At 45.6% G+C, this 27,082-nt stretch overlaps 1 protein-coding gene across 10 annotated transcripts in view; it reads right to left on the bottom strand.

Moving 5' to 3' along the window:
• Positions 1-27,082, bottom strand: part of DNAH9 (dynein axonemal heavy chain 9) — a 290,463-nt gene that overhangs the window by 133,731 nt on the left and 129,650 nt on the right. For all 10 annotated transcript variants that reach the window (XR_009491586.1, XR_009491587.1, XM_024980551.2 and 7 more), the window contains 6 exon segments: positions 26,528-26,675; positions 25,696-25,870; positions 15,388-15,561; positions 14,438-14,645; positions 2,903-3,068; positions 871-973 (listed from right to left, as the gene is read on the bottom strand). Coding sequence is in view for 8 of the 10 variants with exons in the window: in XM_024980551.2 (XP_024836319.1) it covers positions 871-973; positions 2,903-3,068; positions 14,438-14,645; positions 15,388-15,561; positions 25,696-25,870; positions 26,528-26,675 (974 nt within the window). In the remaining 2 variants the exon portion in view is untranslated.

Below are 27,082 nucleotides of genomic sequence, written 5' to 3'. Positions count from 1 at the left end.
CTGGATTTGGATACGGTGGTCAAGAATTCTTAGAAGGGCTTTGAATTCTACATTCTGGCCACACTTCTCACATTAAACCCAAACTTAGTTGAGCCTAGAATGAATGAAGGGCTTTGGACCTCTGGTCAAAGATGTCAGTGTGGCATAGCAGAAAGAGAAGGGAACCTGGACTCCGGGTCCAAATCTGATCGTGATACTGAGAATGCATGTGACCTTGGCAGGGTCATTCACCCCTCTGACGTTCTCTCATTCTGAAGGCCAAGTTGAATTAGACTAACCCTATGATTCCATCTGGCTCGAAAAGCTTCTTTAAAAAGTGGTACAAACGAACTTATTTACAAAACAGAAATAAGAGTCACAGATGCAGAAAACAAACTCATGGTTACCGAGGGGGAAATGGGAGGGAGGTATAAATTGGAAGATTGGGACTGACATACACACACTCCAATATATAAAGCAGATAATAAGAACCTACTGTATAGCACAGGGAACTCTACTCAATACTCTGTAATGACCTATATGGGAAAAGAATTTTAAAAAGGATGGGTGTGTGTGTGTGTGTGTGTATTTGTGTGTGTGTGTGTGTATGTATACACACATATAATTGATTCACTTTGCTGTACAGCAGAAACACAACACTGCAAATCAACTATGTTCCAATGAAGGTTAATTATAAAAAAAAGAAAACAAAGCTTCAGGGGGTCTGGGTTGAGGTGTTTTTTTGTCTTCCTGGAAACGCAAGTCCACATCCTGTATGATTTACCATGTAAAGAGGCTGGATGGGTGGAGAGCCAATTTTCCCACAGAGACCAGTAACATCTGGTCTGGAAGGTGATGTTTAGGACTCCAAGGTCACAGTTCCCCCCATACCTGAAGCCGGGGGTTGATGGTGAAGCTGCCTGCGGTGGGGTTCATGCAGGAAACATACTGGACGTTCATGACCTCCTTCAGGGACAGTTTGTTTCGATCATACCTGGGACAGTCAGAAGCCGCAGGTGAGAGAGGGCTCAGGCAGGGGAGCGTGTTGTGAAGCTGAGCTGGGATGTGCCCAATCACTCATGTGTTTGAGAGGTTAAAAAAAGACTAGACCCACTGGTAGAAACGGAGAAGATAAAAGAGCTGAAGACAAATCCCTAAGGGATACCATGTCTGTGGAAGTAGAACAGGAAGGAGAGACCACAGAGATGGTCAAAGAGGTAGGAGGAAATCAAGGCTGTATGGTACCCAGAAAGCCAGGACTTCCAGGACAGAGCAGGCAACCACATCAAGTGTGTACGGAGAAGAAAGATGGTGACCCAATGGGGTCTGCAGGACGTCACAGTAAAGATACAGCTGTTTGAGTAAGAACAGTAAAGTGGGGGAGACAGAAACCTAATCACTGTGGCTGGAGGAGTGAGTGGGAGATGGGGAACTGGAAACTGGGGAGAGAATCTGGTAACACAGAGGGAGACAGAGCAGCAGTCAGAAAATGGTATTTTTGAACACAGATAGCTTAGTTGGTAAAGACTCTGCCTGCAATGCAAGAGACTCCGGTTCTATTCCTGGGCCGGGTAGATCCTCTGGAGAAGGGATAGGCTACCCTCTCCAGTATTCTTGGGCTTCCCTGGTGGCTCAGCTGGTAAAGAATCCACCTGCAACGAGGGAGACCTGGGTTCGATCCCTGGGTTGGGAAGATCCCCTGGAGAAAGGAAAGGCTACCCACTCCAGTATTCTGGCCTGGAGAATTTCATGAACTGTATAGTCCATGGGGCCGCAAAGAGTCGGACATGACTCAGCGACTTTCACTATCACTAAGTAAATTCATGCAAGTTTAAATATGATGTGAAGGAAGTGATCAGGAGGGACTAACAGGTGAAGTGAGATTTCAGAGGCGGAAAGAATAGATGCAAAGATGCTGGTGGGTGGTTAAGCCTCAGGGAAGATGTGGTGGGGGGAGGCACAGGGAGGCGGGTAAGTTGTATAGACGTGGAAGTTAGAGATGCAGGTAGTGAGTGTGGTCATCCACGGAGGCTGGGTGGCAAGCTTGGAGAGAGAGGAGAAGCATGAAGCGGGTATTTCTGGGAGCGGAAAGGTGACCATATGAAGGCCGTGCAGTAGAATTTCCAGGAAGGTCTTACTGGATTCAGTGTGAGGTAGGATGGTAAGCCAGAGTTGCCTCAAATCACCGACTTTTTTTTTTTCTTTCTGGTAAGTTTAGACCTTTTGCCATTAAAAATGATACACTTGGAGGAGATAACAATGGAGCTTGTGAGATGCTCTGAGAGACAAAGGCTGATATAGAGAATAGACTTATGGACACAGTGCGTGAAAGAGAGGGTGGGGCAAAGTGAGAGAGCAGCAGGGAAACATACACACTGCTGTGTATAAAATAGACAGCCAGTGGGAATTTGCTGCATGATGCAGAGAGCTCAAATCAGATGCTCTGTGACAACCTAGAGGGGTATGATGGGGTGGGAGGTGGGAGGGAGGTTCAAGACGAAGGAGACATATGTATATCTATGGCTGATTCATGTTGATGTATGGCAGAAACCAACACAATATGGTAAAGCAATTATCCTCCAATTAAACAAATTTTTTTAAATTAATTAACTGATTTAAGGCATATGTTAGGTGTTCTCATCAAAGGCCCTGCTCAGTGCGACAGAACCACAGCGGGAGGTGGGGTGTGGGTGGGAGGGTAGGGGGGTCTTGGTTAATCATGCTTTGGAAGCTTGAAGAAGGTAACTTTAGAGATAAGTGGTAAAGAAAGAATAGGCATTTTCCCTTAAATAAGAGCTCAGTAGCTTCTCTGACCAGCGCCTTCTCTGGTGCCAGAGCTGAGCTCAGATCTGCAGCTCCAGCAGGACAAACCGGCCTTGGACCTGTCCCCCGCCCGGCCGAGTCCCTCCGTGTGCTCGCTTACCAGTGGCCATAGTCCAGGTGCTGCCTGAGGACCGTGTGAGGCTGCACAGTCCCGTAGGCGTCCACCTCGGGCATGTTCATGTCGTCAATGAAATAGACGAGCTTCTTGTTGCCTGGGGGACCGTAGTTTCTGCCGGCTTTCTTTTCCAGAGGCTTCTCCAGAACAGCTGAGGAGAGAGCCAGTTAGTGACGGAAGAAGGGTCAAAGCTCAGAGGCCAGTTCTAAGACAGTCCAGTGTCAAGGATGAGCCACAGTGCAGTGTGCACGCGAGAGCTGCGTCCAGGGGCAGGCAGCTCCACAGGACCAGAGGGGAGGCGGGTGATGACCAGCCAGGGGTGGCGACAGCAGCGCCCAGGCCTTGGCCATCTGACTGTGCATATGTTAGGTTTGCACAGACATTTATGGTCTCACTGAAGCCTTAAAACAGTGCTGTAAGATTAGAACCATCACCCCTTTCACAGATGACAGAACTGAGACTCAGAAGAATGAATTAACTTGTCTAAGGTAGTGCCAGGGTACAGATCCAAATCAGTTAAACTTCAAAACCCATGTTCCTTCTACCATACTTGAGGTCCACGGCTTTCTTTGCAGGCTAAAAACAGAAGTCCCAAGGCCTAGTACTCTACCCTCAAGGAAATCTGCAAACAACCAGATCCTAAGTGGACTTCCCAAGTGGCACCTGTGTGGCCTCCCGTGGAAGAGGGCATGCAGTTCACTCCAGTATTCTTGCCTGGGAAACCCCATGGACAGAGGAGCCTGGGGGGCTATAGTCCATGGGGTCACAAAGAGTTGGACATGACTGAAGTGACTTAGCACACACGCGTGCACACACACACATACACACACCTTCTCTACCTAGGACAGAGGAGGAGAGGAAGGATGTGGTTCCCCTTCCACCCCTGGACTGTAAAAGAGGAAATCCTGGATATTTTGTCAACAGTGTTCTCAGAGTATTCCCCTCCTGGGGTTTTCCCTGAGGGAGAGAAGAAACAACAGCCCCAGGGAATTTCCCAGAAGCCCCCAGTGTCATGGATGCCCTGCCCCCTGCCTTGGGGTAGCAGAGCATCTCAGTGCTTTTCTAGAAACTAAGTACAGACTCTGTCCTGGAGCTGCATCTTCAATTATCCAGCCAGAGGGAAGGAATCAAAGAGTACATTTTCCCAGCCTGATAGAACTTGTTCAGAGCAAATCTAAGAACAGGGTATATATGTATTTTTTTTTTCAATAAACCAATTAGATATTTATGTACTGCAAGAACCAATACTATTACAGCTAGAGGCTCTAAGAACCATCTCATCCCTTTTCTCGAAAAACAAGTTTGTAAACAAGGAGGAAGTGTCAACAGACATATGAAGGTGACAGATAGAAAGACATGTTCCTTTAAAAAAGCTTGAATATTCTAATTTTCTGGTCCTGAGTTAAATTAAGTGTTCCAAATAGGAATTAAATTTAAATTTAATTAGCATGCAATTAACATATACTATCGACCAATTAATCACCCAACACCTTCCTACCCCCCTTAAGACATAACAACTATATACGAGATCTGTCAAAATGAAATATAATTAATGGGCTGCCAAGGACACGCTTTTGTGAACAGTCCTTCTAATAGGAAATTCTCTCCTTAGGAAGACTTGTTTCTCCTCCTCCTGAAGCAATGATATTCAAATCAACTCCTGGAATTAAGCAGACCCTGTAATTTGGGTTGATTACGCTTTTTATGCTACTTGAGGATGGTTGAGGAGAAAAGCATGTCAGTTAGGAAGAAGTGGGCTTGGAATACATCAGATTATCTCAAAATGATGATTAAGAAAAGAGAGGCCTCCCCAGAAAAGGCACACACACTGGATCCCTTCTTGGCTGAGCTCTGCTCCAAGTCTTATCTAGAATGAAACAGTAGTGAACTGGAAGAACAGAAGTGGGTTTACATAAGACATCTGCTCCTTGGAAGGAAAGCTATGACAAACCTAGACAGAGCATTCAAAAGCAGAAACATCACTTTGCTTACAAAGGTCAGTATAGTCGAAGCTATGGTTTTTCCAGTATTGTATGGATGAGAGAGTTGGACCATAAAGAAGGCTGAGTGCCAAAGAATTGATGCTTTTGAACTGTGATGCTGGACAAGACTCTTGAGAGTCCTTAGGACTGCAAGGAGATCAAACAAGTCAATCCTAAAGGAAATCAATCCTGAATATTCATTGGAAGGACTGATGCTGAAGCTGAAGTTCAATCCTTTGGCCACCTGATGGAAAGAGCTGACTCAGGGAAAAGACCATGATGCTGGGAAAGATTGAGAGCAGGAGGAGAAGGGGGTGACAGAGGATGAGATGGTTGGATGGCATCAGTGACTCAAAGGACATGAGTTGGAGCAAGCTCCAGGAGATGGTGAAGGACAGCGAAGCCTGGCCTGCTGTAGTCCATGGGGTCGCAAAGAGTCAGACACAACTGAGTGGCTGAACAACAACACTGCTACCATCCTTGTCCACTCATTCTCACACCTGGTGTCCATGACATCCTCCCAAATGATCTTCCTGCTTTTGCCCTTAGATTCCTACGCTATTCTCAAGACAGCAGGCAGAGGTATCCTTGTAAGATGTAAATCACACTGTGCCAGTCCCATGCTTAAACCCCCCAGTGGCGTCCCATCTCACTTGGAGCAAAAGCCTATCTGGTTACGTGGGCAAACCTCCCATGTTGGTTTTTCTCTCCCACTGCTCCTGCCTTCACTCCCTCTGCTCCAACCATCCTGTTTCTGGCTCACTAGTCACCCATGGCCATGGTGTCTTTGCTCTGGCTGCTTCCTTTGTCTGCAATCTTTTCTCCTAAATGCCAGAAGTTTGCTCCCTCACTTACATCAGGCATTTACTTACTCAAATGCCATCTTTTTAGGAAGCCCTTCCCTAGCACTTGAGCACAAATTGAAGCACTGCCCCCCCACCGCAACCTCCTATTTCTGGCCCTGACTTCGTTTTCCTCCATTAACACTTATTACCACTTAATATCCTGTATATCTTACTTATTCGTCTTGTTTATTATCTCAGTGCCTCCACATTATAAACTCTAAAAGGCCAGGAATCTTTCTCTTTTTTCCTCATTGTCATGACCCCAGCACCTAGGATATTATTTATCACGAAGGAAGGTATTCAAAAACTGATTAAAGAATGAATGAATACATGGCTTTATATGATGGCAAACTCCATGAATAAGCAAAGAAAGGTTTATCATACCCTCTTTGTAACTAAAGAATCAGAGGCTGACACAGGCTAAATGTGATGCTGGAATTAGAACCCAGGGCTCTTAATACTGATCCCGATGCTTCTTTCACATGGCTGGGGAAGAGAGACCTTGTGAGCCCTTCTCACTCATCCCAGGATTCCTCCAGGCTCTGAGCACCAGAGCCCTGCAGTCATTCATTTGCTGGGCATCACTAGGGACCTGGGTCTGTACGGAGGAAGTGACATGCACCATATCACTGAGCCTTCAGAGCAGCCCTAGCATGTATTATTATCACCTTTAAAAACATCTCACATAAAAAAAAAAAAATCTCTCAACAAAAGAGAAAACTGAGCTTTAGGGAAATAAAGGGACTTTATTCAAGGTCATCCAGCTACTGAGGACAAAGTCAGGATTCTAACCCAGCTCTGCTTGACTATGGAAACTTATGTACCCACCATAGCACACTGCTTCTGAAACGTTACTACGACCTGGCTCCTGTCCTTCAAAAACCCCTGGTTTAGTTAACACGCTGCCTGACCAAGTTTTTTGACAGAGATGGTTAATAATTAATCATGTCTTCACTTTGCATTGGCCTGATTTGTGTTTCTGTGTTTGAACTCTTTTTCCTTAGTATTATCCAAATTTTCACATGTTAAGACATTTTAGTTATATTGTAAGGGCTCTTCATTTTTTCTTTCAAAAAATAACATGTTTTGCATGATTATAAAATAATACATACTCATTATATAAAGATTGGAAAGCATAGAGAATCATAATGATGAAAATGAAAATTGCCCATAATTCTATCACCTAGCAGTAAGCATAACTTTCAATATTTTGTTCTATTTCACTCTAGTGTATTTCCTCTGTTAGGTTTTTTCCTTTACAAAATAAGAATTATACTGTATATTCTGCCTGTGTATGTTGTTTTTCATTTCATATATTATAAACCTTTTTATATGATAATACCTAGCCTACTAGAACATGATTTTTAATTGCTGCATTGCATTCCATAATTTGGAGGTGCTAAAATTTATGGGATGATTTCCCTATAGTCTTAAACGTGTTGTTTTCAATTTCTTTATGTTTTGAATCCCCGTTTGAAGTAGAGCATCTTGCCTACTAGAAGGTAAGTCTTTGATGATTTAATTCTGTGTCATCTCCTTTTGGACTTCCCTGGTGGCTCAGCTGGTAAAGAATTCACTTGCAATGTGGGAGACCCTGGTTTGATTCCTGGGTCAGGAAGATCCCCTGGAGAAAGGCTAGGCTACCCATTTAAGTAGCCCATCCATTCTTGCACTTCCCTGGTGGCTCAGATGTTAAAGAATCTGCCTGCAATGCAAGAGAACTGGGTTCGACCCCTGGGTTGGGAAGATCCCCTGGAGAAGGGCACGGCAACCCACTCCAGTATTCTTGCTTGGAGAATCCCCATGGACAGAGGAGCCTGGCAGGCTACAGTCCATGGGATTGCAAAGAGTTGGACACGACTGAGACACTAAGGACAGCACAGCATCTCCTTTTTGGAAGATATTCAGGCAAGTGCTGAAAGCTATCTATCTGATAATGTAGCGCTCCTTTGAGGTCGAGAGCTTGATCAGATCTTTCAAGGTCTTGTCCAGATTTAACTTTTAATGAACAGGTGATGGATTTGTTTTACACAAAGACTCAGACACCCGAGCTCCCATCTAATTAGTGTAATTACACACTCAAATATTTGTTGAGCTAATACTTCAAGTCGCAGTTGGATGTCAGGAGAATTTGGGACTGTGATGAGCACTGCTTTGGCTCACTCTCACTGCACTGCAAATATAAGCCCATCAATGCCATGACCCAGTTCTTTACTCCTCTTTTTCCCTTTCTCAACTGTCCTGGTGATGGGTCATTGCAAATTCCTTTAGTTCTTAAAAATCACTTGTATTTCCAAAATGAATGAGAAAAGACTTACGCTATTTCAATAGACATAAAACAGGCCAATTGAAAAAGATTAAAAGAGATTCCAAACTATATAGTAGAAGAAACTTATTTGAGCCACTAATCATGGGTGATACAGTTACTGTAATGAAATAAGAATGGCCACATTGTCCTTTATGAACTGGCTTTTTGAAAGCTTAGAACTCAATCTGTGTTTAATTACAGTAGCCATGCCATCCCAGATCACTGATACAAACCCATCTCTACTTTTGTAGGAAAACAAATTTTAGGCACTCAATTCTAAAAGGCATGTATCCTGGAAACTTATAAAAGGTGTATTGGGCTGCAAAATGGGCATGGTCTTCAGCCTAGGTTTTTACAGCAGGTATTTTTTAAACATTTAAATTATCTTTGATCATCCTAACCTTCAACAACATCCAAGAGTGGATCATTAGATGATAACTCAGTGAAGGGAAAGGAAGTAGTGGGCCTGGGTCTGTGGTGTTCAGAGCAGCTGGAGGGACACAGATCCACCTCCTTAGCCAAGATGCCAGGGTTATTAACCTGCGATTGGTGCAGCTGCTGGCAAGTGGTCAGGTTAAGTCTGAGAGTTTCACTGAACAAGTGAAGCGCCTCTTTTACTTACTGTCAAAGGCAGAGACACCCATGTGCTCCAGATATTAGACAAGTGGAAGCAAAGTTGGCATTCTCTTATGGAAATGTAGACGCACGACTTAATCAAAGTGGATGGACACAGTAGCTCAATGAAATAAGACAGCTTGGCTATTAAATCACTATGCAACTTTGAGGGAAGTCACTTATGACCTCTAAGCCTCATTTTCTCATTCTGTAAAAAGAGAGACTGTCATCAGATCCGTGATGGACATCATTTCCGTCTTCCTTCTCCTTAGTTGTGTTCCAGCTAGCCTGGCCATGTGACACAATTTTGAACAGACACATAAATCAGTGGGATTCCTGGAGAGCTATCGTTTCCTGACAAGGGCACTAACTCTTACCTTTATCTTTTTTTTTTTTTTTTTTCCATTTGGAATGTGGATGTGATAGCTGGAGCAGCAGAGACTCCGCTACCCTGAGGGAGCATGTAAGAGAATAATAGATATTATAGCCTCAATAGCATTGAACCGGAGAAGGCAATGGCACCCCACTCCAGTACTCTTGCCTGGAAAATCCCATGGATGGAGGAGCCTGGTGGGCTACATTCCATGGGGTCGCACAGAGTCGGACAGGACTGAGCGACTTCACTTTCATTTTTCACTTTCATGCACTAGAGAAGGAAATGGCAACCCACTCCAGTGTTCTTGCCTGGAAAATCCCAAGGACGGGGAAGCCTGGTGGGCTGCCGTCTATGGGGTTGCACAGAGTCGGACAGAACTGAGCGACTTAGCAGCAGCAGCATTGAGACTTTCAAGGGTCTTCCCCAGCACAAGATGAAAGCATCAATTCTTGGGCACTCAGCCTTCTTTATGGTCCAACTCTCATATCCACATGACTACTGGAAAAAGCATAGTTTTGACTATATGGACCATTGTAGGCAGACTGATGTCTCTGCTTTTTAATACGCTGTCTGCTGCTTGAAGTCAAAAGCATTACTAATACAGGGGCTTGGCATAGTAAAAACTTCAAATGAAGCATGTGCTATCCACACTGATAAGCAATATGAATGCCTTGAAACACAAGCCCTGTTTGCATCTGAAGGAGTTTTGAATCTGTTTAGAAAAGTACTCAATGGAGACCCCAGAGCTGGAAGTGATAAGAGAGGAAAGATGCAGGGAATATCAAGCAGCTGCCTTCTCTATAAAAGAACATCTGATTTGAGAAAAATGGCATCCGATGGACTAGCAGGATGAGTGAGCTGTAAAACACTCCTCTGGAGACCTCAGTGAATTGACCTGTTGGGTGAAGTTATTGCCCATTTGTAAGCTGGAACATTTTTTCCAAAAACATTATTTTTGCTTTAGCACAGCTTATGCTAAACGTCTTTTTTTCAAGCAAAAGGGGTTTGCTCATGCTCCTTTTGTTTTGGCAGTTGCAGCTCTGGGATTTTTGTATAGTATTTATAACTTAAATTTGAGAAGGATTTTAATATTGTTAGAATAACAGCTTCCATTTACTGAGCACTTATTGTATGCTAGGAATCATTCTGAGTGTTTTACATATTTTGTCTTGCTATTCAGGAATGAAAAGAATGAACTGTCGTGCCCTCAACAACATGGGTAAATCTCAAAATCAAGCTGGGTGAAAGGAGCCAGACAGAAAAAAAGGAGGGCTATTGTATGACAATTCCATTATATAAAATTCTAGAAATTGCAAACTAACCTGTAGTGACAGAAACAGATCAGTGGTTGCCTTAGACATAGAGCAGGGTTGGGGGGGGGGGGGCTCGGCTGGGAGGGTGGGAGGGATTACCAGGGAGGTGAGGGACTCTCGAGGTGATGAATGTGTACATTATTTCAATCATAGTGATGGTTTCATGGTGGGTAAATATTTAAAAACTTATTGGATCATGTGCTTTAATCCATACCATGTATTATATGTCAATTATAACTAAAAAAATATTTTATAAATGGAAAATGTTGAAAAATTATGTTGCATTTTAGTAGGAGAATGGGTAAATGAGCTGTGATTTAGTCACACAAGGGAATTCTATGCAGCAGTGAAAACCAGTGAAGAAGCACTCCACACACATTAAAACAGACAAGGATGAGAAAAGCAAGTTACCAAAGGAAGTTATAATATGATACATACTTAAAATTTAAATACACACAAAAACATCGTGTATTTCATGGCTACATACATATATCAAAAGCGTACCTTGGGAATGACGGCACATCAGCTGTAGTGGTCCTAGTCTGGTCTCCAAGGGCATGATGGGGGAAGGGCTGGGGGAGGGGTGGTGCGTTAGCTGTACTTAAAATGCTAAGATCCATGGCAAGATGACAGAAATGTTAACATCTGTGAAGTCTGGGTGGTGGGTACACGGGCATCTGTTATACTCTTGTCTGTACTTTTCCGAATGCTCGAAATATTTCATAATTTTAAAAAAGTTTGAGTCATTCTCCATCCCCACTCTTAGCATCCAGTTCCCCTTGCCAAGGGCAAATGCTGTTGCTCGCGTGTCCCTCCGGAGATATTCTTAGGATGTATAAGCATAGATGTGCGAGTGTATGTGTATGCAACGTTTTATATGTCTCTTTTTAAACAAGACATAATTTGGAGCATACTATACACACTGTTTTGTATTGTGCTTTTCTCACTTGACAAAGATTTTGGAAATGGAGCCAGCTTAATTCATACAGAATGTCCTCATTCTTTGTAATAACGCTTAGCATTCTATCATATGGATAACTGGGCTATTTCCTGTCTTTTGCCATCATTACATTCATTACCTTATAAACACTCATTCTGCACATCTGTCTGGGTTTACTGCCTGCCTTTTAAAGCAGACTGTACCACATCACATTAAACATAATTCCATAGGGTCTTAACCACAAACTGCAGTAAAAATGCTGGGCTTCAGAAAGAGTGATGGAGGGCAACCCTGGAGGTCCAGTGGTTAAGATTCCGTGCTTACCCTGCAGTGGGCATGGGTTCGATCTCTGGTCAGAGAATTAAGATCCTGCATGCCCCATGGCCAAAACCAGAACAGAGACATGGACTCTTGCTGTGGGGGGCGGCAATTTGCTTCTTGTCTGATGTCAGAGAAGCCACCCTGTGGGTTCCTGCATCTCCTTTTTACCGTTTTCTATTTCCCCTTGGATACCAGCTTTCTTGTTCCAACTTTTATAATTGCTAAGCACCCTTCCTCTTGCCATTTTGTTACTTCTGAAATGTTTTCAGCTAAGAAGCCAAATGAACAAACTTGTTTGGACTGTGACTAAAGTGATGGATGGGAATTTTCAAGTAAGGGAATCTGGCATTTTTCAGAATCAAGGATATGAAACTCATCTCTTTTTTCTTGGCAATGAATGTTTACTCTCTAGTCAAAGTACTTTTTACGTTATAGAATCATTACAATAGGATTCTAGAAAATAATCTTTCTAGACTCAAATAGTGTCGCTAGTGTTAAGAGTAATATTATCAAATATTTATTTCAATTTCCAAAGCATTTTATTTTCAGGGGAGGAGGTATAGCCTAGTGGCTAAGGGCACAGGCAGTGAAGTCAGACTCTCTGGATTCAAACCCTGGTTCCACCCGCTCACTGTGTAGCCTCAAGGAGCTTATTTAACTTCCCTGTGCCTTGGTTTTTCTCATCTATGACATGGGGATGATAAAAGGACTTACTTCACAGGTTTGTACAAGATTAAATGATTTGGGGACTTCCCTGGTGATCCAGTGGCTAAGACTCCAGAGGGTGAGGCGAGGCTGTTCCAGTGTGAGGAGTGAGAGGGGGGTTTCTCCCCAGCCCGGCTACTACCCTCCTCTTGTGGGGAGACTGGCTTCAGCACTTCTTCAAAAGGAGGCTGCTTCTAGGGTCAATGTGAGGAGTGTTTCTAAACACAAGGAGACTTAACAATCAGTGAAGGTCAAGGAGAAAGTGGCTGGGGTGGGGGAGGCACATGAAGTGACCCTTGGGATCCCTGAGGCCCCCGTCTGCTCGGGAGCCCAGCCCGTAAATGCCTGTGACACGCACACTCTGCGTGCTCAGCAGGCTGGAGGGCCACACCAGCCTTGTTGCATCATGGTGACCTTAGGCAGCCACATACTTGAACCGGAGCCTCAGCTCCCCCACGTATAAGGTGTGAGGGGTGCATGAAATGACCTCTAGAGACCCTTCTGGTGCCAGGAGTCTGTAAGCTTGTGGAAATCTTTCAGTGGGTTTTCTGTTTTCTTTGTCATCGAGGCACTGACCTGCTCTGTGTGGAACTCCTGCCCTGGAGGAGTTCAGCAGCCAGGGAGGCACTTCGGGAAAAAGGATGGGAAAGGGGAGCCTTGCTAAGGTGCTGGAGAGAGGGACAGATAGGGGAGGGGACAGGCAAGAGAGGAGTGGGAGGGGAGTCAGCCGGGGAGGTGCCTGACCTCCGTTAAAGCTCAGAGTGGAGGACATCAGGTCCCCCCCTCCATGCCCCTGGGCCCTTTATGAGAGCAGCTCCTTGCAGGAAATCGCCCTCAGCAGGAAGCCCCTTTTCTTGTCTCTTTAGCGAAGCTATAGTGTAACTAGCCTGGAGCACTACAGTCCATGGGGTCACAAAGAGTTGGACATGATGAGCAACTCACACACAAACACATACTGTAACTCACTTTTTAAACCAGGCACCCCCATGCTCTACTTGCCTGAAATGGCAAATAAGCAATTAATAGATTGATTGCTCCTTGGAAGAAAAGCTATGACCAACTTAGCATATTAAAAAGCAGAGACATTACTTTGCCGATAAAGGTCCATATTGTCAAAGCTATGGTTTTTCCTGTAGTCAGGTACGGATGTGAGAATTGGACCATAAAGAAAGCTGAGTGCCGAAAATTGATGCTTTTGAACTGTGGTGTTAGAGAAGACTCTTGAGAGCCCCTTGGACTGCAATATCAAACCAGTCAATCTTAAAGGAAATCTACCCTGAATATTCATTGGAAGGACTGATGCTGAGGCTGAAGCTCCAATACTTTGGCCAAAGGATGCAAAGAACTGGCTCATCGCAAAAGACCCTGATGCTGGGAAAGATTGAAGGCAGGAGGAGAAGGGGACAACAGAAGAAGAGATGGTGGGATGGCATCACTGACTCGATGGACATGAGTTTGAGCAAAGTCTGGGAGTTGGTGAAGGACAGGGAAGCCTGGCGTGCTGCCGTCCATGGGGTCGCAAAGAGTCAGACATGACTGAGAGACTGAACTGAACCGAATTAACAGATGACCAGACCTCTCCCAAGATTCCTCTTCAGTCATCTTGCAAACAAATCAAACTGTGTGAACAAGATGACATTTAGAGCAGCGGTCCTCAACCTTTTTGGCACCAGGAACCGGTCTGGAAGACGATTTTTCCACAGACTGAGGGATGAGGGATGGTTTCGGGATGAATCAAGCGTGTTACATGTACTGTGCACTTTACTTCTATTATTATTACATCAGTTCCACCTCAGATCATCAGGCATTAGACCCTGGTCTAGAAGATCTCTGGAGCTGACAAGCCTGCATGCAGTGGGGAGATGGCCATGACTCTGACCTCCGCCATCCTCATCTCAGTGATTAACTGAGGTGACTTGTTTCTGTTCAAACGTTTTAACCATGGAGCAGTCTTGGGAAGTAGTTTTTGGGAGACACTGAATCCACCGTCTCCCCAGATTGCTGGCACTTTGATTAAAGGCCCATATCTCCTCCCTCGTTGGTGAGTGAGTACCTGACTTTGTAAGCAGTGAGGAGCAGGCCGATTCACTTGGTTATTGAGGTGTTGACACTCACCCTGCAGCATGGCTGATGTGGTGTAGTAGTTGAAGGGCACGTTTTTCACCAGGTACGCCTCAGGGTCCAGGCTGGCCAGCTTCGCCCCCACCAGCACCGACTTGCCAGTGCCCGCAGTTCCCACCAGCATGACAGGCCGCCGCCGCGCCAGGAGCCGCTCCAGGAAGTAGCAGAGGCATATGGTCTCAGTGGTGTGCACCAGGCAGGCCTGGGGTCGGGGGAGACAGGGCGGGTGTGGCGGGAGACAGGAGGAGCGAACTGCGGGCTAGTGGGAGACTCACATGCTGTCAGAGCACCCTGGGGCATTTCAGGAGAGGGAATCGAGCTGGGGTTGGGGGGCTCACTACTGCAGGCAGGAGGGCCCCCGTTACCCACAGAGACCCTCCTGGTAACTCATGCTGTGGTTAGAGTGCACGCCCATCCCCCTCTATTAGCGATGTTTGCCTCCCTGCGGCCTCTGGATTGCATTTTAAAGCCTTCTGCCTGGTCAACCCCGACTTGCCTTGTCTCAGCATGCCTGCAGGGGGGCCTGCTAATTAAGATAGCTAGGCTTGGGGAGATCTTGTGACTATGCTGAGGGCTTCCCAGGTGGTTCAGCAGTAAAGAACCTGCCTGCAATGAAGGAGACATAAGAGATACAGGTTCGATCCCTGGGTCAGGAAGATCCCCTGGAGAAGGGCATGGCAACCCACTCCAGTATGCTTGCCTGGACAATCCCATAGTCAGAGGAGTCTAGCAGGCTATAGTCCATAGGGTCGCAAAGAGTCGGACTGAAGTAACTCAGCATGCACACATGCATCACTATACTGAACCTCTAATTTCCTCTGAAAAGAAAAGGAGCTAATTCTTAATGAGGTCAAACCTTTTGGGAATCCGTTAGGGGCGCCACGAGAGCCACCGCAGATTCTGGGGACATTACATATCCCTGGTTGTCACTCAGCCACACTCACCTGCAGAGGTGTCTCAGGGTCAAATTCAAACTGCGGGATGAGCCTGGACCAAGGCTCGAATTTCTTGGTCTCTGGGTCTATGTAATAGTCAAAGATGGTTCCTTGGGAGGGAAACTTGATGGTCTTGAACTCACTGAGCCACCATTTGCTGAACTCTGCCCGGTGGTCCACGAGCTGCCCAAACAAAGCAAGTCAGGAGTCAAGGCTCAGCAGAGCACGAGAAGCCTGGAGAGGCTGCCCTGCATCAGGCAGAAGGTCAGGGCCGGGAGCACAGCCGGCTCCTCCTTGTCCCCCGAGACCAGCCCGGACAAGGCCCAGCTAAGCAGGGGCTGCTCTGGAGTGCATATGTGTGCACCTGCTTGACCACGGGGCTGGGTCACCCCGGCCTGGTGCGTCTCAGAGCCCTGGCAGGTGGAGGGGAGGGAGGGAAGGAGGTGTACGAACACAGAGGAGAGAGGGATCCTGAAACCCCAAGAAGGGCAAGTGCAGCCAGGAACTTTCAGAGACCGATCTATCACATCCCCCTAGACTCCCAAGACTCTGAGCCATGTCCAGGACGGCAGTCGGGGACAGAAGGAATAAAATGGTGCCTGTTGGACTTCCTTGGTGGTCCAGTGGTTCAGACGTCACCTTTCAATACAGGGGGTGTGGGTTTGATCCTTGGTCCTGCAGCTAAGACCCCACACACCTCTTAGCCAAAAAACTCCAAGTATAAAACAGAAACAATATGGTAACACCTTCAATAAAGACTTTATAAATGATCAACGTTAAAAAAAAATCTTTAAAAAATAAAATGTGACTGTAGACACCTGGGGAGCACAGGAAGAAACAGCGATAAGAATCTCAGCGGGGAGTGGAGTACATAACCAGCAGTAAGTCACGTCTTTTCATGCCGCAGTTTCCTCATCTATAAAATGAGGGTTCTAGAAAAGAGTATTTCTGAATTTCCTTCCAGAGCAAAAATCGTCAAATCTAGGGGCATTGGAGACAAGCTATACAGGCCTTTCTGACAGAAGGAATAGACAGAGACACGGTATTTACATGCACCCATATTAGAGCATGAGCCCCTAAGACAGGGCTGAGCACCTGAGGACTCAAGGCTATTTCTTTCAGACCGAACCGTAACACGCACGCCACCCACAGGATACCCCACACAGGTACACACAGACGCCCACTGCTACTGGCTCCCCTCCTGGGGAGCCAACCCACGCTTTGAACACACAGACCTAGGAAAAGTCCTCAGGAGGTTCAGAATGGGCAATTTAGGAAATGTTTTCTGCAGAGCAGGACAGACCAGGGAGCTGGGTGCACGACAATGAATCTGAACTTGGAAGAAATGGCACCGACTTTGCTGTGGCTGCGCGGGCGCAGGAGGGCCTAGAGGAGCTATCCCACGTTGAAGGTCAGGAAGGGCGGCGGTGAGGAGATACCCCTCATCCAAGGTAAGGAGCAGGGGCTGCGCTTTGCTGGAGCAGCCATGAAGAGATACCCCACGCCCAAAGTAAGAGAAACCCAAGTAAGATGGTACGTGTTGCAAGAGGACATCAGAGGGCAGACACACTGAAACCATACTCACAGAAAACTAGTCAATCTAATCACACTAGGACCACAGCCTTGTCTAACTCAATGAAACTAAGCCATGCCTGTGGGGCAACCCAAGACGGGCGGGTCATGGTGGAGAGATCTGACAGAATGTGGTGCACTGGAGAAGGGAATGGCAAACCACTTCAGTATTCTTGCCTTGAGAACCCCATGAACCCTATGAAAAGGCAAAATGATAGGATACTGAAAGAGGAACTCCCCAGGTCAGTAGGGGCCCAATATGCTACTGGAGATCAGTGGAGAAATAACTCCACAAAGAATGAAGGGATGGAGCCAAAGCAAAAAGAATACCCAGTTGGATGTGACTGGTGATAGAAGCAAGGTCCCATGCTGTAAAGAGCAATATTGCATAGGAACCTGGAATGTCAGGTCCACGAATCAAGGCAAATTGGAAGTGGTCAAACAAGAGATGGCGAGAGTGAATGTTGACATTCTAGGAATCAGCGAACTGAAATGGACTGGAATGGGTGAATTTAACTTAGATGGCCATTATATCCACTACTGTGGGCAGGAATCCCTCAGAAGAAATGGAGTAGCCATCGTGGTCAACAAAAGAGTACAAAATGCAGTACTTGGATGCAATCTCAAAAACGACAGAATGATCTCTGTTCATTTCCAAGGCAAACCATTCAATATCACAGTAATCCAAGTCTATGCCCCAACCAGTAACACTGAAGAAGCTGAAGTTGAACAGTTCTATGAAGACCTACAAGACCTTTTAGAACTAACACCCAAAAAAGATGTCCTTTTCATTATAGGGGACTGGAATGTAAAAGTAGGAACTCAAGAAACACCTGGAGTAACAGGCAAATTTGGCCTTGGAATATGGAACAAAGCAGGGCAAAGACTAACAGAGTTTTGCCAAGAAAATGCACTGGTCATAGCAAACACCCTCTTCCAACAATACAAGAGAAGACTCTACACATGGACATCACCAGATGGTCAACACTGAAATCAGATTGATTATATTCTTTGCAGCCAAAGAGGGAGAAGCTCTATACAGTCAACCAAAACAAGACCAGGAGCTGACTGTGGCTTAGATCATGAACTCCTTATTGCCAAATTCAGACTTAAATTGAAGAAAGTAGGCAAAACCACTAGACCATTCTGGTATGACCTAAATCAAATCCCTTATGATTATACAGTGGAAGTGAGAAATAGATTTAAGGGCCTAGATCTGATAGATAGAGTGCCTGATGAACTATGGAATGAGGTTCGTGACATTGTACAGGAGACAGGGATCAAGACCATCCCCATGGAAAAGAAATGCAAAAAAGCAAAATGGCTGTGTGGGGAGGCCTTACAAATAGCTGTGAAAAGAAGACAAGCGAAAAGCAAAGGAGAAAAGGAAAGATACAAGGCTCTGAATGCAGAGTTCCAAAGAATAGCAAGAAGAGATAAGAAAGCCTTCCTCAGTGATCAATGCAAAGAAATAGAGGAAAACAACAGAATGGGAAAGACTAGAGATCTCTTCAAGAAAATTAGAGATTCCAAGGGGACATTTCATGCAAAGATAGGCTTGATAAAGGACAGAAATGGTATGGACCTAACAGAAGCAGAAGATATTAAGAAGAGGTGGCAAGAATACACAGAAGAACTGTACAAAAAAGATCTTCACGACCCAGATAATCACGATGGTGTGATCACTCACCTAGAGCCAGACATCCTGGAATGTGAAGTCAAGTGGGCCTTAGACAGCATCACTACGAACAAAGCTAGTGGAGGTGATGGAATTCCAGTTGAGCTATTTCAAATCCTGAAAGATGATGTTGTGAAAGTGCTGCACTCAATATGCCAGCAAATTTGGAAAACTCAGCAGTGGCCACAGGACTGGAAAAGGTCAGTTTTCATTCCAATCCCAAAGAAAGGCAATGCCAAAGAATGCTCAAACTACCACACAATTGTACTCATCTCACATGCTAGCAAAGTAATGCTCAAAATTCTCCAAGCCAGGCTTCAGCAATACGTGAACTGTGAACTTCAGATGTTCAAGCTGGTTTTAGAAAAGGCAGAGGAACCAGAGATCAAATTGCCAACATCCACTGGATCATGGAAAAAGCAAGAGAGTTCCAGAAAAACATCTATTTCTGCTTTATTGACTCTGCCAAAGCCTTTGACTGTGTGGCTCACAATAAACTGTGGAAAATTCTGAAAGAGATGGGAATACCAGACCACTTGACCTGCCTCTTGAGAAACCTATATGCAGGTCAGGAAGCAACAGTTAGAACTGGACATGGAACAACAGACTGGTTCCAAATCGGAAAAGTAGTATGTCAAGGCTGTATATTATCACCCTGCTTATTTAACTTATATGCAGAGTACATCATAAGAAACGCTGGACTGGAAGAAACACAAGCTGGAATCAAGATTGCCAGGAGAAATATCAATAACCTAAGATATGCAGATGACACCACCCTTATGAAGAGGTGGTGTCATCTTCCACCTTTTGAAGAGGAACTCAAAAGTCTCTTGATGAAAGTGAAAGTGGAGAGTGAAAAAGTTGGCTTAAAGTTCAACATTCAGAAAATGAAGATCATGGCATCCGGTTCCATCACTTCATGGCAAATAGATGGGGAAACAGTGGAAACAGTGTCAGACTTTATTTTTTGGGGCTCCAAAATCACTGCAGATGGTGACTGCAGCCATGAAATTAAAAGATGTTTACTCCTTGGAAGGAAAGTTATGACCAACCTAGATAGCATATTCAAAAGCAGAGACATTACTTTGCCAACAAAGGTCCGTCTAGTCAAGGCTATGGTTTTTCCTGTGGTCATGTATGGATGAGAGTTGGACTGTGAAGAAGGCTGAGCACTGAAGAATTGATGCTTTTGAACTGTGGTGTTGGAGAAGACTCTTGAGAGTCCCTTGGACTGCAAGGAGATCCAACCAGTCCATTCTGAAGGAGATCAGCCCTGGGATTTCTTTGAAGGGAATGATGCTGAAGCTGAAACTGCAGTACTTTGGCCACCTCATGCAAAGAGTTGACTCACTGGAAAAGACTGATGCTAGGAAGGAATGGGGGCAGGAGGAGAAGGGGATGACAGAGGATGAGATGGCTGGGTGGCATCACTGACTCGATGGACATGAGTCTGAGTGAACTCCGGGAGTTGGTCATGGACAGGGAGGCCTGGCGTGCTGCGATTCATGGGGTCGCAAAGAGTTGGACACGACTGAGGGTCTGAACTGAAGTGAACTGAACTTGCTGCCTACTTGGTAAATAGGATTGAATTCTTGCACCTTAAAAAGAGAATGGAAATAGGCTCTAAGGACAGGTTTGTTTGCTCTTCTTATTCTGATGTGAATTCAGATTAAAGGGACAAAATATCTTCCTAATATCTGTCCTCTGCAATAAGAAATGTTAGGGGCAACAAATCCCAATGTTTGACCCTTGGATGAAATTCTTTTTTCCCTCTGTAATTCTTTATTAAAAATACTGCTGAACAGATACTGAAAACGAGATTAAAGATGAATAACCCAGATCGGGATCATGACATCAGAACTTAACATACTGGTGCTTTTTAGGGAAGTTGTTGACATCCAAATTGTAGATCCAAGGTCAAAAGCAAAATGCAAAGGTACCCTCAAGAATATTTACAATGAAGTAAATACACTAGCTCAGTCAGTAAAGAATCTGCCCGCAGTACAGGAGACCTGGGTTCAATCCCTGGGTTGGGAAGATACCCTGGAGAAGGAAATGGCAACCCACTACAGTATTCTTGCCTGGAAAATCTCACGGACACAGGAGCCTGGTGGGCTGCAGTCCATGGGGTTGCAAAGAGTCGGGCACGACTGAGCGACTAACACTTACTTACTTAAATACACTAACAGAATTTAAAATAGGTGCAAAAAATAGAAATAACCAATGTTATATGATTTCAAGGGTTGTGCTTTCTGTGCTTTTTCACCATAATAGGAAGATATGGGAAGTTTATGAGCTTCTGTTGTGGCTCAGATGGTAAAAAATCTGCCTGCAATGAGGGAGACCCAGGTTTGGTCCCTGGGTTGGGAAGATCCCCTGGAGAAGAGAATGGCTATCCACTCCAGTATTCTTGCCTGCAGAATCCCATGGACAGAAGATCCTGGCAAGCTGCAGTCCATGAGGTCACAGAATCAGACGCGACTGAGCAAGTAACACACGCACACACAGGAATTTTACAACCTTAGTTTGAGTACTCTCAGATATTAAAATCTTTCTATGAATTAAAACGATTTTTAGACAACCTCTTAAATGGAATCACACTATGGAAAAGAGGGCTTTCCCCTAAAACACCTAAGCAGAACTAAGAGTGCTACTGAAAAACCATTCCCAATGAAAACTAAATGAAAAGAAAATACAAAACAAAGCTTAAAAAATGTCTTACCTGACAGCAACTGTTTTCTGGCTGACAGTATTTATTCATGGAAACGTAACAGTTGTCTACCTTGGAATAAAAAAATTCTTAAAGACCTTTGGCTTCCTAATGAAAACCAGATTTTAGGTTTATATGGAGAACCCAAGACACAGACCAACTCTAGAAAGAAGGAGGTTGGTGGGGGACCCTCTTTCCTCACTCTCAATTCCACTTTGAGCTACCCGGTCAGTTTCTCAGCCAAGCCATTCCCTGGACTGCTCTGTCTGGCTTCCTGAAGCCTGGCACTGCACCTAACCTTCTACTCTGACTAGACGCTAGAAAGACAAGGTCACCTCTGCTGGGCCATCCAGCGGCCTTTTCTCAGTTTGACTCTTTGAGTGTCTCTGCTCTTTGAGCGACCTCAGTGAAGGGGCTCCTTTTGAACTCCAGCTCCTTTAGATTCCGACAAGTCTCTGGTCCTCTTCCTGCCCTTTGAACTTGACAACAGGAGGGCTGACATACAGTGTGGTGCAATGGAGCTGAGTTTGGAAACACGGAATCACCTCGTTTGATCTTCATGATGCTCTAAGTCAGCCTGGCTACTGAAAATTACTCCTATTTCATGCATGAAAAAGCAAAAGCCCAACGGTTACATCCTAGCAGCAGATGGCAGAATTGGGAGTCAGGGAAAGAATGGTGGCGGGGGAAGGGACAGTTAGGGAGTTTGGAATGGACATGTCCACACTGCTATATTTAAGATGGATAACCCACAAGGGCCTACTGTATAGCACAGAGAACTGTGCTCAGTGTTATGGGGCAGACTGGATGGGAGGGGAGTTTGGGGGAGAATGGGTACATGTGTATGTATGGCTGAGTCCCTTTGCTCAGCCTGAAACTATCACAACATTGTTAATTAGCTGTACTCCAATATAAAATAAAAAGTTCATTTATTTATTTATTTTTAAAGAGAAGAATCGGGAGTTGAACCCAGGTGCCCAAGAGCGTGCTGAGAAGCATTTGCTTCTGAGAGAGAATTTCCTGTGATTGCTGCAAAGTATTTAGCCAGGATCCACCTGCCCACTCCCTCTTTTTATTGGAATGTCTACCCAGGTATGGGCTGTGCTTTGTATTATATTCTGCTTTTCGTTAATAACAGCTTTTTCAATATAAGCACCATGGGTGTTCCTGATGTGAATACTCTGGCTACCTTCATACTTTTCTATTTACAGCGCTATTTCGTGTTTGGCTTGAATGCAGGCTGTGAGGGGGTCTCGGACAGTCCCTGCTGCTGAAAGCTTTCTCCCGTGTGCTCTGCCCCCCTCCACCCCGCAGGGCCAGCACGGCCGCCGACAGCTCCAAGTGCTTCAGAGCCCGGGATGCCTGGAGGGAGGCTTTCTCTTTCACTTTTAAAAAGAGCTGAGTGGATTTAAATTTTTCTACATGGAGACAGAAAAAATTGACCACGTGTCTTTATCCTGATACCTCACAGCCTGCTCGGCACCAGTGTAAGAGAGGAAACCAGCAGTGGTTGCTGACATTTCAGTAGCTGAAACGTCAGGGGCTGCATCTTTTAAAAGTTATTTATTTCTTTAATTGTGGCTGTGCTGGGTCTTCGTTGCTGCACGTGGGCTTTTCTCTAGTTGTGGTGAGTGGGAGTTACTCTTTAGTTCTGGTGTGCGGGCTTCTCATTGTGGTGCCTTCTCTTGTTGCAGAGCGTGGGCTCCAGGAACGTGGGCTCAGTGGTTGCCGCGCGCGGGCACTGAATACAGACTCAGTAGTCATGGTGTAGGGGGTTGGTCGTGGGATCTTTCTGCATCAGGAATCGAACCCAAGTCCCCTGCCTTGGCAGGTGGATTTTTACCCACTGTGTCACCAGGAAAGCCCCTACCTTTTTCTTTGGAAGAGCCCATAATCAACCCAGACCAGAAAGAGTAAATCATAACTTTCCAGAAACTGCAGCTTGGCTTAATCCCCTGTTGTGAGAAAAGCATCAGATACTTACTATAAAATTGAATATTTACGGTGCACGCGTGCTAAGTCGCTTCAGTCACGTCTGACTCTCTACAACCCTATGGATTGTAGCCTGCCAGGCTTCTCTATCCATGGGATTCTCCAGGCAACAGTACTAGAGTGGTTGCTGTGCTCTCTTCCAGGGGATCTTCCTGACCCAGGGATCAAACCCGTGTCTCATGAGCCTCCTGCACTGACAGGCGGTTACCACTAGCACCACCTGGGAAGCCCTAAGTAAGAGAACATTAATAGTAAGCAGTACTGTAGGAGTTTTACACGTGGACGGTTAGAACAGCACCCCTCCGTTTAACCCTTACTTCTGTCCTAGGAAGTGGGCACCACTATTGTCGCTTTCACTGCCTTGTACCCAAAGCTTTGGGGATCAGGATAAAGACACTTGGGCAACTTTTCTAGCTCTTTGTACCAGTAATGAGATTAAGGTAGAGAAATGTTAAATTACTTGTCCAGGGTCCCCAGGTAACAAGTAGCAGAGTTAGAATTCAAATCCAGAGTCCACATTCTCAGCCTCTACATGATGTTGCCTGGTAGCTGCTGCATGCTCAGTCACTAAGTCATGTCTGACTCTTTGCGACCCCGCCACTGTAGCCCACCAGGCTCCTCTGTCCATGGAATTCTCCAGCCAAGAATACCGGAGTGGATAGCCATTTCCTTCTCCAGGGGATCCTCCCAGCCCAGAGGCCAATCTCATGTCTCCAGAATTGGCAGGTGTATTCTTTACTGCCGGAGAAGGCAATGGCATCCCACTGCAGTACTCTTGCCTGGAAAATCCCATGGACGGAGGAGGCTGGTAGGCTTCAGACCATGGGGTCGCTAAGAGTCGGACACGACCAGGCGACTTCACTTTCACTTTTCACTTTCATGCATTGGAGAAGGAAATGGCAACCCACTCCAGTGTTCTTGCCTGGAGAATCCCAGGGACGGGGGAGCCTGGTAGGCTACCATCTATGGGGTCACACAGAGTCGGACACGACTGAAGTGACTTAGCATAGCATAGCATAGCATAGCATTCTTTACTGCTAAGCTACCCTGGTAGCTAGAGTCAGTTGTAAAAGACTGGTCTGCCTAACCTCAATTATGCTGTTTCCAAGTAAAGTACCTTTTATTTGGAGAAAACTGGAGAAGGCAATGGTACCCCACTCCAGTACTCTTGCCTGGAAAATCCCATGGACGGAGGAGCCTGGTAGCCTGCAGACCATGGGGTCGCCAAGAGTCCAAAACGACTGAGCGACTTCATTTTCATTTTTCCTTTTCATGCATTGGAGAAGGAAATGGCAACCCACTCCAGTGTACGGGGGAGCCTGGTAGGCCGCTGTCTATGGGGTCACACAGAGTCGGACACGACTAAAGCGACTTAGCAGTAAAGTAAAAGGCTGAGAATACACAAAGCTTAGAGAATAGGATGCCAAACAGCCTTAAACCACAGCAGTAAACACCATGAGATAAATACTACTTCATTTTTCTACTCGATGTCGATTAACCTTTGGTCTAACTTTCTATGGTTCTTCTTCCACAAAGAAGGCTGAGTAATGAAGAGTTGATGCCTTCAAACTGTGGTTCTGGATAAGACTCTTGAGAGTCTCTTGGACTGCAGGGAGACCAAACTAGTCAATCCTAAAGGAAATCAACCCTGAATATTCACTGGAAGGACTGATGTTGAAGCTGAAGCTCCAATATTTTGGCCACCTGATGGGAAGAGTCCACTCACTGGAGAAGACCATGATGCTGGGAAAGATTGAGGGCAGGAAGCCAAGTAAGTGACAGATGATGAGATGGTTGGATGGCATCATTGACTCAATGGACATGAATTTGAGCAAACTCCTGGAGATAGTGGAGGACAGGGGGGCATAGTGTCCTCCTGCAGTCCATGGAGTCATCAAGAGTCAAAAATGACATAGCAATGAACAACAGCAGAAGCCTTCTATGGACAGCTCTGTGTTTCAGGGCTGATGAAGATGTGATGGTTGGTATAGAGTGGTGCATGCTTGTTCTAGAAGGTTTTTAGGAAGGGAATCCTCCTACTCAAGCCTCTACAGCACAGCACCATCCCACCTAAAACACACATCTTTCTAAGTAAGGTATTCACACCTCTAGTTTTTCAAATTCAATCAACAACTGTCCAAGAAATTAGGGACACATTCACTGAATCAAAAAGCAACAAAACGCAGCTCAGTCTCATCTGTCTCACTACAGGAAGCTCTCCTAAGGGGGCTGACGTCTTCAGCAGGATCAGGGAGACATAACTAAATGGTTTGATGCCCCCATGTTAATTCTGACATTTAGCTGTTCCGTCTCCCAAATCTCGGCTGGCTAGCGTGGGTGTTAGCCTCAGCACACACCCTCTTACCTGGTCGTGGACCAGTGCTCCACCAAAAGCCCAGATGGCAGCAAACACAAAGTAAAGCTCGTAGGTGTCTTTGGGGCAGTCTGCGGGGATGTCCTCCTCGGTCAGCAGACACTCAAGAAGGTGGCACAGCATCTGAACTGTGCTCTGCTCTGGGACTGGAATTATCTTCTTAAATCTGAAGAAAGAGAGATCCAGATATGTTCTAAAACACTGGACTATTCCATCCTAGTGGTGCTGTTGGACGACTATGGAAATTTGCTGGTGTCTGTGGATCCGACAACTCCATGCAGCTTTGTAGCAGCAAAAGCTTTGGTAATATAGAGGCGCAGGGTGGCTGAGAAGCAAGCCATCTAGGTTCCCAGATGGATCAGGGTTAAAGAACCTGTCTGCCAATGCAGGAGAGATGGGTTCGATTCCTGGGTTGGGAAGATCCCCTGGAGGAGGGCATGGCTACCCACTCTATTCTTGTTTGGGAAATCCCATGGACAGAGAAGCCTGGTGGGCTAGAGTCCACGGGGTTGCAAAGAATCGGACATGACTTAGCAACTGAACAACTACAACTTGCATTTCCTCCAGAAACACCTGCAGAGCACTCACAGAAGGCTCTGTAAATCTCCTCTCTTCACTCCCCTCTCTTCCTGCCTGGACTGACAACAGGCATCTCAACTCCATCCTAATGTATGTTCCCTCTGCCATCTGCCACACCTGGAGGGGACTGCCTGGGGATGTCTGACTTTGGGGACAGGATAGAACATCAGCAGGACACCAGGTATGAGCCAACAGGCTCTTTGTTGCTGCTTTAATTCTTCGCCTTCCTCACTGCTTGGCCTACCTTGTTCTGAGCGCATCTAAGCAGGTCGGAAGGTACTTGTCAAATAGGATGGTTAGGTTGGCTCTCTCTGTCTGGATCTCTCTCCTGTCGATCCAGCTGCTCACAGGAGGATTCCAGCCCAGGTCTGCCGGGTTAATGTACAGGATCCCTGAGAGCACAGAGAATATAGCTTAGTGACATGTTCATAGAGCTCAGGATATTCTTCACCCCAGAGTTATTTTCTCTGTTAAAAAAAATGTACAGAAGACTGGCCTTATAAAGAACAGAAGGGCTTCCCTGGGAGTCCAGTGATTGAGACTTTGTCTTCCAGTGCAGGGGTGCAGGTTCGATCCCTGGTCGGGGAACTAAGATCCTATATGTCTTGTGGCCAAAAAGCCGAAACATAAAACAGAAGCAATATTGTAACAAATTCAATAAAGACTTTAAAAATGGTCCACAGCAAAAAAAAAAAAAAAAATCTTGAAAAAGAAAATAACAGATATCTGGCTGAGATCTAAGAGGGTTTGCTTTTGGGGTCAGCTCTGATGCCCTGATAATTGCTGATGGACAGCAGTG

This window comes from Bos taurus, chromosome 19 (assembly GCF_002263795.3).
Source record: "Bos taurus isolate L1 Dominette 01449 registration number 42190680 breed Hereford chromosome 19, ARS-UCD2.0, whole genome shotgun sequence".
NCBI classification, from domain to species: Eukaryota; Metazoa; Chordata; class Mammalia; order Artiodactyla; family Bovidae; genus Bos; species Bos taurus.
The sequence above is the reverse complement of the archived record's forward strand: the minus strand, read 5'-3'. Positions and strand labels throughout refer to the sequence as shown.